At 43.3% G+C, this 17,278-nt stretch overlaps 1 protein-coding gene across 1 annotated transcript in view; it reads right to left on the reverse strand.

Annotated features, from left to right (window-relative positions):
* The window catches only part of LOC126188825 (unc-112-related protein-like), a 61,111-nt gene extending 45,569 nt beyond the window's left edge, over window positions 1–15,542 (reverse strand). Inside the window, exons 1-3 of the mRNA XM_049930437.1 lie at window positions 15,464–15,542; window positions 8,049–8,303; window positions 1,591–1,895 (exon numbers count right to left, since the gene is read on the reverse strand). Of these exons, the coding sequence (XP_049786394.1) occupies window positions 1,591–1,895; window positions 8,049–8,303; window positions 15,464–15,542 (639 nt within the window). The remainder of the gene's footprint in view (window positions 1–1,590; window positions 1,896–8,048; window positions 8,304–15,463) is intronic.
* Window positions 15,543–17,278: the final 1,736 nt, after the last annotated feature.

The raw sequence follows: 17,278 nt of genomic DNA on the forward strand, positions 1-17,278 counted from the left end.
GAGCCACGTGCCTGATGACGAGTACAATTCGCTTTAGAACCTCAGGCCAAGGTCCCTTTTTCTACTAGTTCAACGTCAGTTCCATCAACACCGCGTTTTTTTTTGTTTCAACCGTGTCTCACATTCTAGCCATTTCTTTTTTTTGTGCAATCTGTGTGGTTAAATGATTGTTTATGTTCTTGAAGCCGATTTCGTAATGAATCGAGTGACACAGTCCATCACCTTTCAGCTTATTTGAAGGAGATCCAAAAATTTTACAATAACAAAAAAACTTCGTTGGTAGATTTCGGATAGCCAAGCCATTTTCGATCCCTTTTTACGCCGTAGGGTAAAGTTCTTGAGTAAATATGAGGTGAAAATTTTCTTCTGATTTCATTAAAAGATCATCAAAATTTACCTTTTCAGAAGGGCCTTTCTGTACAATTTCATGTATCATGGAAGATGTTAAGGTGCCTAGGCCTGGATTTGTGAATATTTAACGATCGCTGTTTGTATAACTAACTGAATGCGGGATAGCGGGAAGTTCGCATTCCTTCATTTCCATTTTTACCAAAAGCACCACGTGATGAGAGACTACTGTTATCGCCACTTAAGCATACTTCAGTTTTACTCTCGTGATAATGCTGGACGAAGAAATTTTTCGAAAGCGCCTCTTTGTGAGTTCAAAAATTGCTCACGGTCCAGCTTTTTCCTGCTCTTTTGCGCAGCTGAATCGTATATCCTAAACCTGCCCGCCTCACGAGACATTTCCCCGTCGGCACTTCAGACTACACGCACAGGATAAACACCACATCGTAATACAGAACGCATACACAACACGAATCGGTGTGACCTGCAAACGTAAATTTATGCTCCCGAGAATGAACAAATTAATCTGTGAGAGACAGCCGCTGACCGTCGCCTAACAACGTGTTGCAAGGGTGCGGAATGGCGCTGAGTGTGTGTCAACGGCATTCTCTTAATTTACGGAGGCGCGAAATGTTAACAGTAGATATTATCTCTGTGATAGCCCTCCGTTCCCTCGATTACGATGCAGCGAGAGTTTTGTGTGACGTACACGAGTAGTCACGCAGTCGTGTCACAATGGGCATATATTTCAATTACATTGGATTCCTATTAAAAGTTGTTTCAGAAGCAACTTACTTCAATTTTTTCAATTTATCTGTAATACGAATATTTCAGGAAATAGTTTGAAATCATAGTGTGGGGCCTCTAGAAGCGTAGGGCCCCGTGCAGTTGAACAGCTCGGATATGTATAAGGCAGACCCCGGTGACTCTACAGTCTACACCCTATCGTCGACCTTCGCCTCTTCAGTGATTTTCTGCCAGATATCCCGATTCCACATTAGTGCTTCCCAATTCCCGTGTACCTTACTTCGTAGGTTTTCTTTGACATCATCTCTCCGTCTGGTCTTCGTACAGCCGTTCAGTCGGAGTCTTCTACTGCACCTCTGTATGACCCGTCAATGCCACGTGCTCGATTTACTCATTTTATGATAGGTGGCTCTACGTATGCGAGTAAAGCTCATTCTTATTCCGTGTTTTCAACTTATCCTTAAGAATATCGACATGTGCAGGCAGGCGACTGACCGGTGTGACGGGCGAGCCGATGGGCGAGGCGTGCGCGTTGTGGGCGGCGCGGTGCGGCGTGACGGGCGCGCACAGGAAGGGCTGGCCGCCGCCCCCGCCGCGCTCCAGGCTGCCCGTCGAGCCCGCAGGGCTGGGCCCTCCGCCCTGCGCCGCCACGAACGTGTTCGTGTCGGCCGGCACTCCGTTGGAGGCCCGCGTGTCGCCCTGCGACCGCTTCTTGGCGCACGGCATGTCCTTCAGGTTGTACTTGAGGTGGTTCGCTTCCAGCGGCTTGCACAACGACAGCTCCTCCGGGTGCCGGATGCCTGAAACCAAAAAAGTCTGCGTATTACTGAGCTCATCTGGTTTGACGTTACACTCTCTTTGTTGTCAGTACAGCATTCTTTCTCAGCGTACTTGGAAAGTTATTGTAATTGTGAAATACCGCGTATGCAGTATTACAACGACCTTCTTTCTTGCAGGACGTAAATCGAGCAGGTATACATTTGGCAAAGTTTCCTGGAGCACACGGTTTCAGCAAACGAACACAAACAAATCTACGCTACCGACAAAAATAAATCTGAGGAAGATCGTATAAGTAGGTTACGTATGGCTGTAAACCGAAGAAACAAAAAGATCTCAATGATGACCCTGCTGACTGACGAACTTAAGTAAAAAGGACACCTTAATAGTGACGTGCAGAACCATTTGACATTTAATTTCAGTGGTTTTCCATTGCATTTCAGTCAGTTGAAAAACTTTTGTGTGTGACAAATAAGCCACGACGTACTCTGGTATCACCAAACAGTTTGCTGTGACGTTACATTTTCATTCGCCTAAAGGCTACAGGATTATTTTGTTTGCCCCCTCCAAACTGCATCAGATCTCGGATCTGTTCTGTCAACTCTGAACCTGTGTTCGTAAGTGAAGTGTTCAGTTACTTCAAAGAAAATGTAGAGGAAGAACTCTGCTTAAAAGAATATGCATTAATTTTTGACAGTATGATGATTCGAAAGCAACTGTTGTGGGACAGTACTACAAAAGGGAATTGTAGTTACGTCAATTTTGCCGGCATTAGGCTAGTAGCTTCTAATGAACTAGTAAGAGAGGTATTAGTCTTCCAAATTTTATCACACAGAAGAAGTTTAACTGTACAGTCCCTTTTTTTTAAATAGCATTCAACCTGACCTTATAGCCGAATTACTCCGTACACGCCTCCTGTTGGTGCTGTCATACGATTACTTGTCATGGCCCACTTCTGAACCTGCAAGCTTTGAAAAACTTGGGCTGCAACTATGAACCTGAGAATATTATTTCATATTTTAAACACCCGTCAGCTGAATGCAATGTTTATACCATTTTGGATCCTTGCCACGTGCTTAAGTTCGCACGAAAAACTTTGGGTGATAAATAGATTTTACAGACTGTAGTTGGTGATGTACAGCGGGGCTAAATAATTAATATAATGAAATGCAGGAGGGTGAAGGCTTGAAATTTGCCAACTCAGTCACCAAGCAGCACATCAGATTCCACAGTAAGAAAACGAATGTCTCTCTCGATGCTCAGACTGTGACTTCAAGAGTGGTACATGCTACTGAATTCTTCAAATTGCATCAGCATAGAGATAAGGATCGGCTACAAACGCTGCGTTCATTAGAAAAGTAGACAAGCTTTTTGATATATGAAACTGTAGCCATATTTATGGTAAAGGCTATTAACAATCATTGAATTTATTTAACATTAGTTTCTGTCAAAATTATTTTGAAGAGGTAGCATATTTTTTTGAAATCCATCTCCACTGAAGGTGTCCCCATTCTAAGGCACCTAGCAAAACATCTGCTCTGGATTTCTTGCTGCCAATTAAAGGTGTAGAAACGTTAGCTACAGAATTTCTTTTCCGATAGACAGTCCCATTTCAATATTTTTTACCGTATACAGTGTCTCAGAATTAACTGGAATGATCATTTTCAGGTATTAGTGCTAACGGAGGGTGGAATAATAATCCGAACACCGTTCACTTCCAGTCAGCTCTCTAAGGTCTACTATAAGGAAAAGAGCATAATATCTGGATGCAAGACAAATGTTCCTGGTTTTGAATCAAACTGTTTTTTCTCCCTAATATTATGTTGTGAGTGTGCCAGCTTTTTGAGAATGTCCAAGAAAGTGACCCCACATATTGCAAAAATCCTTTGTGTGATCCAACTGCATTTACTCAGCAGGTTCATGGGTGTGGACTTAAATTTGTTTCTGAAGCTGTTCACAAAATTATAGTTTCTTGTGAGAGAAAATTTCGTAGTGTCGCAAACGTGGCAGATTTGGGCAGGGTTTACGCTCAATTCGTGAACTCAGTGTGTCGACTTGGAAGATATGCACGGAACAAAATTCATTATGGGTTGCATCAACATATGTTGGACTTAGATTAAGAGCTAATGCAAAAACTGTAACTAGCGAAGTCTAGCGAAAAACCTGTTCTGTGCCACAGAAGCTGACAAAAATCATTTTTTTTCAAATGTTGAATAGAGATAATAAATAAAGATGAATTGAATATTGTTTACTTTTAAATTTTGTTCATCCCTTTCCACAAAAACAACTAGAGCGGATGATTAGAATTTTCAGAATGTTAAATTCTTTGTAAGCACAAGACGCATTTTATTTCGAATGAAGGCCTTCTTACTTGTAATTTGACGGCCGATAAAGATTGGAGAAAACTTTGCTAGTCTGTTTGCTAATCAGAAAGCTGTATACTGACAACTGGATAGAGAGAGAGAGAGAGACACAGGTATACGCTCACCAATATTCGACTTACTCAAACGTCACGACTTCGTAATACATCGTTATTATCTTTGGGCTCTCTGACTGAGACCGATATCGAGAGTAACAGCTGAGCAACAATATACAGTGAGTAGGAGTGTGTGTGTGTGTGTGTGTGTGTGTGTGTGTGTGTGTGTGTGTGGGAGGGAGGGAGGGGTAATATGATGAGACGCGCATTGTTGATCTGATATGCAAAAACATGACGAGACAGTAAATTTTGGAACTTAACGACTGGCGTTTGGGATTACAGCCGCAGTGCGTAGTGAAAGTTGAAGTGATCTTTAGAAACATCGTACGGTTTGAGTATTACTAATAGCCAAGGCTTCATACTAAAACTACGTATTGTATTTATACTCTTACTGAATAGTTAACCGTCGCGGTGAGCATAATTACAATTGTAGATCGTATGCAAGAGCTGTTTTACTGACTGTGAATTTGCGATTGCGGTAGCCATAAGCAAACGTGACGAACAGTTAATCGCGGTCGGAAATTATCATAAAGTACTGAAACTAGAACGAGATGTGTAGAACAAGTAATGAGCGCGTACATGCTAAAACTGTGGATTGTCACCAACAATTCACTTGTATTCAGCCAGTGGCCAGTTAAACGTCACTGCAGAAGAGTTTGCAACATAGTCGAATAGAGGCTTAACCAGCGTACTTCGCCATGGAGACACGACAAACGGAGTTGCAGTGATAACTTCATCTGCGACATGGTAAGCCGTCGCCGCCACCTCAACACGTCGCCACTCCTCTCCAATGACGAACAGATGAGCTGCACTGCTGTGCGCTCTCCCCACAAAACTAAAAGAATTTCGCAGTTCATACTGTAAATCGTATGTTTCATTGTAGAACTTTTGCTGCTAAATTACTTGAAGTAAAGTATTAACTTCTGTGTAGCTTTGATCGAACACCGTTAGTGGCAAGGTTTTTCTTTTACTTAAACTATCTTTCTTTTCAATTAATGTTGCTGCAGTTACATGTATTTTGTATGCCTTTTGAGGGGACGTCTTATAAAAGTGTATGCTGTACTATTTTCAAAGTGAGTTGCGGAAAAGAGTACGCAAAGTCACTAGTAATTTCAGCTAACATTCGTGTAATATACGTAACCAGAGTCTATGTCTTGATATTTAATGATATTTAAGATCTTAATTGCATAAAAATACCGGGTATTTTGAGAGCATATTGACCGAAAGCGTTTTTTTTATTATTTGGTAATCATTCACAGTAACAACCTAACCTAACCATTTTTCTAACAAAGGAAAATAGTCCGTTATGAACTCACTTTCCAATCGGTCGCGCCCTGCGGTGATTCTTTAGTAACACAATAACTAAATCCAAAACTAAAACCGCTCAATACTTTAAAATAACAAATTATAGGTGTAAATAGACCACAGCTAAGCGAACGACAGGGCCATACCGAAATCCAAAATCTCTCGGTACAACTGTCGAAAAATCGGCGGGAGGACTGTACAGTAACAGGTCTCAGAAGCGTACTGAATAGGAAATTCGGATAAAGAACCGAAAATGACGTCACTACCGAGACTAACTTACTGCACCGATCGGTATGAACGATATAGAATAGGGCCCCAGACACAGATACTCGTAGAACATGCAGCAAGTAAAGTTAATTGTACAATTAGTAGAATTATTGATATGGGACAAAGGAGGTTTCGTTTGCTCGTGAATGTAATTGAACTGTAGCACGAGTCCATATTGACTATATTTGTGGGTACAAACCAGTGTTTGGCCAGACACATTGGTGAAACATGCTGATGTGGTGGGAAAGGCACAGCGAGGAATTCTGCTAGGCTGGTGCGGAGCGTTAAGTAGCACATCTAAGGACATCCTGGCTATATTAATGGCCTATAAATGAGCTATAAATAAAAAAAATTGGGCTGCGATATATTGAATGAAGAAAAAAGAATACGAAAAAAATACACGAAATTCTTGGGTAATGAGAAAGAAGTCAGTCAGTAATAAAGAATTTAATATTTCCAGAATGGCAGCAGAGATGGAATTACTGAGACATGGGAAGTAGGTCGTTTCTATTTGTTTCTGATGCAAACGGAAGGCTCCAGCTAGCAGTTTTGGAGCCAAGTAGGCGAGTAGAACATTATACTACGTATCTGAATAAAATTGGTACGAGGGCAACGACCAGCTATGAATGTGGCGAAATCCGCGCACTAGATCATCTCCTATTGGAGCGTGCCTAGTTGAAGATGTAGGAAGGACTTCTGGACAGGCTTTAAGAGCGGAAATTGGGTACAACATATTTAAAGTAAAAGAGGGCTTTTGTATTCTAAATCTTCAAAGAGATGCTGTCGCTTAAAAAATCGGAAGTACAGTCGATAACCAGCACAGCAGAGACGAGAAAGGCCAGTAGAGGGGTCTAATGTAGACGACGAAGTCCGAGAGCTCTACTATCGATTGGTCCAGTAACGGAAGAGTGGAGCGAGGAGCCCACTAGCGTACTTCAGATGACGAACAGGGATCGGCGAAATTCAAGCGATCCACTCTGATCCGTCGCCATGCTATCTGAAGGCCGCAAGATATTGCTGGACAAGACACCGTCGCAGACCTGGTACGCGCCGTACAGAGAAACTAGATAAATTCCAGTAGCAATAAAATGTGTTTGAGAGTCTGTGTTCGTAACAATATCGTAAATAATCGTAGCAGAAGTTGTAGTACTAATATTTGTAAGAGAAGTTTTAGTAGCAATAGTAGTAGTGGTAGTTGCAGTTGCTGTAGAAAAATAGAAGTGGTGGTGGTGGTAACAGGGTCTTTTTATATTTGTAATAGATGCGTTGTTATTATTTTTGTGGTAGTACATGCAGTTGTAATAACACTAAACGCAATGGGTGACAAATTTAGTTTTAAAAACTGAATAAGGAAAACCTGGGGCTGTTTTTCCGCCAGAGTCAAGGAAGGCCCATGTGAGAGACGAAAAAGGTGGCAAGGATAAGTTCATGTAGTATAACGTATAGGTAGGCATCTAAAAGGTAGAGCATACTAGCAGAGGGCCGGTTAATGCCACAAGCAGCGACAGAAGGCGCCGCTTGTGGCGCCACAGGCGTCACAACTTTCAGATTTGTATACAGAACGCGTCACCATTAGTAGTGGCCGCTCGGGTGGCAAGCTGGGGGGGAGGGGGAGGGGGGGGGGGTGGTTCCCAGGTGGAAGTTTCACAATTAGCAGCACAAACTGACACGGATAAGAGATTACGAGGGACAATGGGTACGCCAAATGATTAGTCGCTTTTGCGGAGAAATTTTCTAGAGCCGGCTCTGGCAGAAACAAAGAGATATAAGGAAAAAATAGAACGATACATTCTGTGAGATCAGCTCAGTAATCAAAACAGGAAAAAATGATAATGATTTACGTAAATGGAATTTTACACCGAAACTGCGCATTCTTGTCACCGAGAATGTGGACTAACAAGGTTAAATGAATAACAAATAGGATAAAAAGCTACGTAGTTCTGGTGCATCACAACGGGCAGTAACGAAAAGCGTGGCAAACAAAAGCTGTCGTATATACTTGGTGTAGGCGGTATCTGTTAGCTTTTAGGAATGTTAAGAATTGCGTTATACAAAAGACAGCCGGACTAGTTATTTTATTAGCGGCTGTCGGTTTGAGACGGATACAGCTGTGCACAGTACTACGCACCGAGCTCCTTGCAGAGGTTGACGACCGCGTTGAAGGTCTTGATGGAGAAGTCGACGCGGCAGTCGAGGTAGCGCAGGTCGGGCAGCTGGACGCGCAGCGTCTTGTGCATCGGCGTGAAGTCGAGCAGCGCGTCCGCCTGCACGCCGTACTGGTCGAGCGTGGAGCGCGTGCGCGACAGCCACACGTTGCGCGCCGGCCACCACAGCGCGTGGTCCGACCAGTCGTTGGCGATGCCTGCAACAGCGGGGGAACGCTCTGCAGGGCAGCGCAACACACACACAAACACTGACAAAGGCGTCAGTTCGACGACGAAGAGAGGCGAAAGGTTTGTTCGCGAGTGCTACATCCAATTCAGGGCACTATCTAACGATTACATCTCATACAGCCATCAAAGTGCGTGGAATGTAATGTACTGCGAATACATAGAAAGAAGGATCCTTTATTGTATGATTATATGATAGCGGAACAAACACTGGTAGCAGTTACTTGTGTAAAATATCTGCGAGTATGCGTACGGAACGATTTAAAGTGCAATGATCATATAAAATTAATTGTCGGTAAGGCGGGTGCCAGGTTGAGATTAGCAAAATGTAGTCATCAACAAAGGAGGTGGCTTACAAAACTTGTGTATTGCTCATCAGTGTGGGATCCGTACCAGATCGGGTTGACGGAGGAGACAGAGAAGATCCAAACAAGACCGGCGCGTTTCGTCCCAGGGTTATCTGGTAAGCGTGATAGCGTTACGGAGATGTTTAGCAAACTCAAGTGGCAGACTCTGCAAGAGAGGCGCTCTGCATCGCGGTGTAGCTCGCTGTCCAGGTTTCGAGAGGGTGCGTTTCTGGATGACGTATCGAATATATTGCTTCCCCCTACTTATACCTCCCGAGGAGATCACGAATGTAAAATTAGAAAGATTCGAGCGCGCACGGAGGCTTTCAGGCAGTCCTTCTTCCCGCGAACCATACGCGACTGGAACAGGAAAGGGAGGTAATACCAGTGGCACGTAAAGTGCCCTCCGCCACACGCTGTTGGATGGCTTGCGGAGTATAAATGTAGAAATGTAGATGTAGTAGATGTCGACAGTCAGAGGCATTTTTTTAGGAAATGAAGATCGGACGATTTAGCGAGGCGTCCGGTGTGCAGTATGTTGCCTGGGCGATACGCGCAGTCTAGTGAACACTGCTACATTGTCCACAGCATACTCGTCGTGAAGATGGGCAACCTCGGTCACCGACGATGCTGAAATAAACATCCGCGTTCACGGTAACACGAATGAGCTGGAAACCACCTCTAGCCCGAACTACTCTCTCTACACACCGCGTCGCGAATTCCACGACGTGAATCAATTGGAAACATCCAAACAGCGATTCGCCAGACCACATTACACGCCTTCGGCGGGCTACACTCCTAGTTCCGTACGGTTCAGTTAAAGGAGCGAGAACACTATGGCAACGAAGCTCAACGAACGTCGGTTGCCAATGTACTGACGTTCGGCTTCTCACCCGTATCAAACTAACAGCTTTGGGCCGGGGGATTCGGCCGTGCTGAATCACACTAGGCTCGGATAATTTCCAGCGTTGCTTCCGTTTTGTTATTCTTACTAACTAGTGTTTTAATCGCAATTTTCTTTTTCACATCGTGCGTATCACTTTCTTATAGCTGCGTAATTTATCTCCAAACGTCTAGTATTTCCAGTTTGTTTTTATAATTGCAGTTCGTAGCGGCCCATAAAACATTCCCCCTCACGATGAAATTTTAGCAGCTTTGATGTTCTCTCCACATTCCACTCTATACTTAGAGTATTTTTAAACACAATAAATACACACCCTTCGCGAGAGCAGGTGTTGTCTGCAGGGAAAACAGCGACTTTTGAAATTAACTTTTTCAGGACAGCCGCAAGTCGCGATGGTCTGTGCGTCCCTTAAGAGAATTAATGTGCGCCGTGCGCAATAGCCCTTCGCGAGGTGTCCGACTCCAAGTATCCATTGTATGCAGTCCTCTTCCCAATTTTCGATCCTTGACTGTTTAAGATAAAATTACATTCACTCCCAGCAGCACTTCCTGTCAGGAAATAACTTACTGTCCAACAGAATCACTCTATTTTCACAAAAAATGATCGGTTGTGGCGGGCATCAACCGTGCTAGGATGCAATATATGCTGCGGTTCAGTCCTATCGCAGCCAAAACCAAGTTGTCAACGGCCATTTCGTTTGAAATTTGTCTAATTGCGTCATACAATAAATTATTTTCTAAACAGTAAATCATTTGACGTCTCCAGCTCGTCTGAAATGTCGCTCCTTCCGAAACTCGCTGCCGAGTCTGAAAACATCACTGACAGGGTGTGACACGCGTCTCCGTCCCTTTCCGTTACAACCTTCAACAAATCTGGCAACAGTAGGGACACGCGGCCGTGTGGCAGCGGTTCTGCGACGTCTGCACGGTTTAGCGCGACAGCTGCGCTCTTTCACGGCGATGGCCGATGCTTTGCCCGGAGAGCTTCCGTATGGACATCATTTATCCCGCCTTACGTGATGTGTCGCTCCCACGATTTGGCAAATTTATTGTATCACAGTGTTATGACCAGATGTTATTCGTGTCAGTACGGTCCAAGTCCTGCGAGACATCTGTCCGTGTTATCGTAATTTTAGAATTTGCCTAAAATAACACGAGAACGCCTAAAAACCACACCCACGCTAAACTTTGTACCAAATCGACGGTCGTCAATCAGTTGCACGGATTCGATCGGGGTCTGCGTTACTTCACACGCTCGCAAGCCAGCGTGCTACATACACGTTTAGCCGCTACACGTGCACGTACTAGAAATAATACACAGCTGACATAAATATATCACAAATTAGCAGAAGACTGTCATCTTCTCTCCCATTTTTCATTCTCTTTCTCAGTTGTTCTTTCTGACTTCAATGTCTACACTTTTTTCAATGTGTTCCTCATTTGCATTGTGACTAATACCCGATCGCAGGGGCGGATTAATGAAGTTTCCTGGGTGGGGGCGCTGCCTAGGAGAGAAAGAAGACCCAGAGGTCCTACACCTGAAAGTTAAGAAACTACGGTTTTCAGCTGTTTTGATACTTAAATATATCAGACAACTGCAAAAAAGTGATTCACATTTTTATCCGGCTACAGACGTTCGGAAAAATTCAAGGAAATATACAATATTATTCGCTCAAGAGGACTCATTACATCAACAAGCAAATACATTGCAACTAATTTAGTTTCACCAATGACTTTGATCCACTTACCACCTGAAGATAATAGGTGATCATCAAAATACTTCGTGCTAATCAAGTACAACGACTGATGCAGAAATTCTCCGTAATTTCTAATTTCACTTTACAGTCGCAGCATCAATAACAGACCACTATGGACGACAACGCGTAAAAACCTGTGAGTAATCTCGAATAATGTGACTTTACTAACATTGATTCCGAATAGTAATGTTATTGTGGTCTTCGGTCCAGAGACTGGTTTAATGTAGCTCTCCATGCTACTCTATCCTGTGCAAGATTCTTCATCTCCCAGTACCTACTGCACTCTACATCCTTCTGAATCTGCTTAGTGTATTCATCTCTTGGTTTCCCTCTACGAGTTTTACCCTCCACGCTGCCCTCCAATACTAAATTGGTGATCCCTTGATGCCTCAGAACATGCCCTACCAACCGATCCCTTCTGCTAGTCAAGTTGTACCACAAATTTCTCTTCTCTTCACTTCTGTTCAATACCTCCTCATTAGTTATGTCATCTACCCAGCTAATTTTCAGCATTCTTCTGTAGCACCGCATTTCGAAAATTTCTGTTCACTTCCTGTCCAAACTATTTACCCTCCATGTTTCACTTCCATACATACCCACACTCCATACAAATACTTTCAGAAACGACTTCCTGACACTTAAATCTATGCTCGATGTTAACAAATGTCTCTTCTTCAGAAACACTTTCCTTGCCATTGCCAGTCTACATTTTATGTCCTCTCTACTTCGATCATCATCAGTTATTTTGCTCCCCAAATAGCAAAACTCCTTTACTACTTTAAGTGTCTCATTTCCTAATCTAATTCCCTTAGCATCACCCGACTTAATTCGACTACATTCCATTATCTTCGTTTTGCTTTTGTTGATGTTCATCTTACATCCTCCTTTCAAGACACTGTCCATTCCGTTCAGCTGCTCTTCCAGGTCCTTTGCCGTGTCTGACGAAATTACAATGTGATCGGCGAACCTCAAAGATTTTATTTCTTCTCCATGGTTTTCAATTCCTACTCCGAATTTTTCTTTTGTTTCCTTTACTGCTTGCTCAATATACAGATTGAATAACATCGAGGATAGGCTACAACCATGTCTCAATCCCTTCCCAACCACTGATTCTCTTTCACGCCCCTCGACTCTTATAACTGCCGTCTGGTTTCTGTACAAATTGTAAATAGCCTTTCGCTCCCTGTATTTTACCCTTGCCACCTTTAGAATTTAAAAAAGAGTATTCCAGTCAACATTGTCAAAAGCTTTCTCTATGTCTACAAATGCTAGAAACGTAGGTTTGTAGGTTTGCCTTTCCTTAACCTACTTTCTAAGATAAGTCGTAGGGTCAGTATAGCCTCACGTGTTCCAACATTTCTACGGAATCCAATCTGATCTTCCCCGAGGTCGGCTTCTACAGTTCTTCCATTCGTCTGTAAAGAATTCGTGTGTGTTAGTATTTTGCAGCCGTGGCTTATTAAACTGAGAGTTCGGTAATTTTCACATCTGTCAACACCTGCTTTCTTTGGGATTGGAATTATTATATTCTTCTTGAAGTCTGAGGGTATTCCGCCTGTCTCACACATCTTGCTTACCAGATGGTAGAGTTTTGTCAGGGCTGGCTCTCCCAAGGCTGTCAGTAGTTCTAATGGAATGTTGTCTACTCCCGAGGCCTTTTTTTGACTTAACGTCTTTCAGTGCGGTGTCAAACTCTTCACGCAGTATCATGTCTCCCATTTCATCTTCATCTACATCCTCTTCCATTTCCACAATGTTGTCCTTACGTACAGCGCCCTTGTATAGACCCTCTATATGCTCCTTCCATTTTTCTGCTTTCCCTTCTTTGCTTAGAACTGGGTTTCCATCTGCGCTCTTGATATTCATACAGATGGTTCTCTTTTCTCCTGTAGGCAGAATCTATCTTACCTCTAGTGATATATGCCTCTACATCCTTACATTTGTCCTCCAGCCATCCCTGCTTAGCCATTTTCCACTTCCTGTCGATCTCATTTTTGAGACGTTTGTATTCCTTTTTGTCTGCTTCATTTACTACATTTTTGTATTTTCTCCTTTCATCAATTAAATTCAATATATCTACTGTTATCCAAGGATTTCTACTAGCCCTCGTCTTTTTACCTACTTGATCATCTGCTGCCTTCACTATTTCATCCCTCAAAGCTACCCATTCTTCTTCTACTGTATTTCTTTCCCTCATTCCTGTCAATCGTTCCCTAATGCTATCCCTGAAACTCTCTACAACGTCTGGTTCTATCAGTTTGTCCAGGTCCCATCTCCTTAAATTCCCACCTTTTTGCATCTTCAGTTTTAATCTACAGTTCATAACCAATAGATTATGCTTGGAGTCCACATCTCCCCCTGGAAATGTCTTACAATTTAAAACCTGGTTCCTAAACCTCTGTCTTACCATTATACTATCTATCTTAAACCTTCCAGTATCTCCAGGCCTTTTCCATGTATACAACATTCTTTCATGATTCTTGAACCAAGTGTTACCTATGGTTAAATTATGATTTGTGCAAAATCCTATCCAGCGGCTTCCTCTTTCATTTCTTACCCCCAATCGATATTCACCTATTATGTTTCCTTCTCTCCCTTTTCTACTCTCGAATTCCAGTCACCCATGACTATTAAATTTTCGTCTCCCTTCACTACCTCAACAATTTCTTTTATCTCATCATACATTTCATCAATTCCATCATCATCTGCAGAGCTAGTTGGCATATAAACTTGTACTACTGTAGTAGGCGTGGGCTTCGTGTCTATCTTGGCCACAATAATGCGTTCACTATGCTGTTTGTAGTAGCTTACTCGACTCCTATTTTTTATTCATTATTAAACCTACTCCTGCATTACCCCTATTTGATTTTGTATTTATAACCCTGTATTCACCTGACCAGATGTCTTGTTCCTCCTGCCACCGAAGTTCACTAATTCCCTCTATATCTAGCTTTAACCTATCCCATTTCCCTTTATAAATTTTCTACCCTACCTGCCCGATTAAGGGATCTAACACTCAACGCTCCGATCCGTAGAACGCCAGTTTTCTTTCTCCTGATATCGACGCCCTCCTCCGGAGATCCGAATGGGGGACTAATTTACTTCCGGAATATTTTACCCAAAGAGGACGCCATCATCATTTAACCATATAGTAAAGCTGCATGCCCTCGGGAAAAATTACGCCTGTAGTCCCTGCAACTACTGAAAAGGCTGCTGCCCCTCTTCAGGGACCACACGTTTGTCTGGCCTCTCAACAGATACCCCTCCGCTGTGGTTGCACCTACGGTACGGCTATCTGTATCGCTGAGGCACGCAAGCCTCCCCACCAACGGCAAGGTCCATGGTCCATGGTTAAGTAATACAGGAACAGAAAGCACTGGTCAACATAATACGCAAAGAGTCACTTACATGTTGTCCCCTGTTAGATCCGAAAGCAAGGGGAAACTACAGCTGTAATTTTTTCCCAGGACATGCAGCTTTACTGTTTAGTAAACATGGGCTCCAAAATGTGTATCTTAAGATGAATGAGCTCTACTTCATCTTCGATCCTGAAAAGAAACGTCTTCTACTGAAAGCCCTTATAACATATACTGTTTCAAGTAGAGTACAGCATGTGTTAACATATACTGTTTCAAGTAGAGTACAGCATGTGTCAACATATACTGTTTCAAGTAGAGTACAGTGTGTGTTAACATATACTGTTTCAAGTAGAGTACAGCATGTGTTAACATATAGTGTTTCAAGTAGAGTACAGCGTGTGTTACCATATACTGTTTCAAGTATATGTTTTGCTTTTTTTGCGACAGAATACGTCATTAGTGAGCCTTATGAATACTCTGGTCACAATTGTCTGTTACACGTTGTCGTTTCTTAAGTCACTCGTGTTTCTCAAGTCTGTAACACCGTTAGTCTTCAAACATCGACTGCACTAAAAAGCAGTGTTTTCCGGGTAAGTGACGTGGGTGGGTGGTAGAACAGACGCGTCTTCCTGTTTTAAAATCACTGCTATTCGGTTTGAGCCGCACGAGCTGTGCTGCTGCCGTCGTGGGTGACAGCCGCGCAGGAGGGCTAACACCGTATTTCGTAACGGCGTAATCTAAATACGACGGATGGGTCGGTGACAGCTGCTAGATGCCCGCTGCCAACCTAACAATGTCCTCGAGGAGGAGCGGGCGACGGCGTCCGTGGCCAGGAAGTTGGCCGGCCTGGCTGCGGAGCGATCCATCCATCCACTCCAGCCAGTCTGGGGGGATCCCCTTTGTGCCGGACAGCAGGCAGTTGACGGGGCGCGCCCATTACTCTTCCCCGCGGAATAACAGCGTTTCTGCGAGAGTGCCGGCCACAAAGACGAAGGGTCGGGACCCAGTCTGTGCGTCGGCAGCGGCGTTGCGAGCCTGCTCCGTGGGCGAGAAAATACGTGGCAGGCTGGTGGGCCGAACGTCTTATAGGCGGATATATACTAGACATTAGAAAATGCGTGTGCCTGATGCTTCTTACTCGTTTTCTCTGACTGCAGTAGGCGGCGATGCGTACCAGTAACCGACGTTCTCTCACAAATGGTGGCAACGCTGCTTTAGCTAGCAGTAACTGACACGTCATCTGGTTCCCTGTCTCACTGTAGATTTTGGCGCCAGACATTGATATGCAAACGAGTGAACATCAGTCGGGAGAAGATACACAGCAGCAACATAAACATTATATTTTGTGAAGTGCACAAGTGTAACTTGTGAGTGGAATTCGTGGGAAAAAATGTATCGTGTCTCCCTGTGAACGTCCACAACAGACGAGCATGCAGATGAGGACGGATGCTTCGAAAATTGGAAAATAGACTCGCCAAATATTTTCGCGCAGCAAAATTACGTTTATAGGTAAAATAATTTCTTAGCTCCCCAGCCAAACTTACAGTAATATCATTTAGTTGTTGATGACAAGCTACCAGCGTACAGTGATTTAAACAGGGTCCTGCAGAACAGAGCAATGTAGAAAATAAGGTAAAAACCACAACAGAAATAAACCGTTTTTATATCTAAATTTCGCTAGCTTAATTAGTGGTGAAAACATGTTCTGCGTTCTACGGAAATGAATAAAAGTACCCACCGATGGTGGCACCAAGGTGTTGAAGCTTCTTTGGTCATTCTTCCTACAAACAATGGTTATCTGCACGACAGGCGCACACCAATTCCCATAATAACGCTAGCCAAAGTATGTGACGAGTTTTATAACCTTCTTGAAGTTTGCCACGCTTCCGGTGAGGGGTTCAAATGGTTCAAATGCCTCTGAGCACTATGGGACCTAACATCTGCGGTCATAAGTCCCCTAGAACTTAGAACTACTTAAACGTAAGTAACCTAAGGACATCACACACATCCATGCCCGAGGCAGGATTCGAACCTGCGACAGTAGCAGCCGCATGGTTCCGGACTGAAGCGCCTAGAACCGCCCGGCCACAGCCGGCGAGGGGCCATTCATCATATGTGAGAGTTAAATCAAAACTTTGCTCCAAAACGCAACTGTAAAATTAGGTAGAAACCGGCGCTACACAAGGCAGCAGGGGACGAAACTGTGCAGTTTTAAAATGTCAGGTTGTATGCACGTGCATGTAAAACATATTTTGAAAAGGCATACGAACCAATTGACAGAAATGTACTAATCAACATTTTAAAGGAATTCGGACTTGACAATAAAACAACAGAAATAATTAAAGTAACTTGACAAACACAACAGCAAAAGTAAAATTTAAGGGGGAGCTATCAAAACTTTTATCTAGAGTAAGACAGAGGGATGGTTCATCACATCTACTTTTTAACTGTGCGTTAGAGAAGGTAGTGAGAGAATGGAGAAAATGGAGAAAATCCGTCAATACTAAGGGTGTTCAACTAAGAAGAAACCCAAATAAAATCATCTTAGATTGTTTAGCTTTTGCAGATCAAATGGCATTTATTACTGATTCAATCGACAGTG

Source organism: Schistocerca cancellata, chromosome 5 (assembly GCF_023864275.1).
Source record: "Schistocerca cancellata isolate TAMUIC-IGC-003103 chromosome 5, iqSchCanc2.1, whole genome shotgun sequence".
In the NCBI taxonomy this organism is placed as follows: domain Eukaryota; kingdom Metazoa; phylum Arthropoda; class Insecta; order Orthoptera; family Acrididae; genus Schistocerca; species Schistocerca cancellata.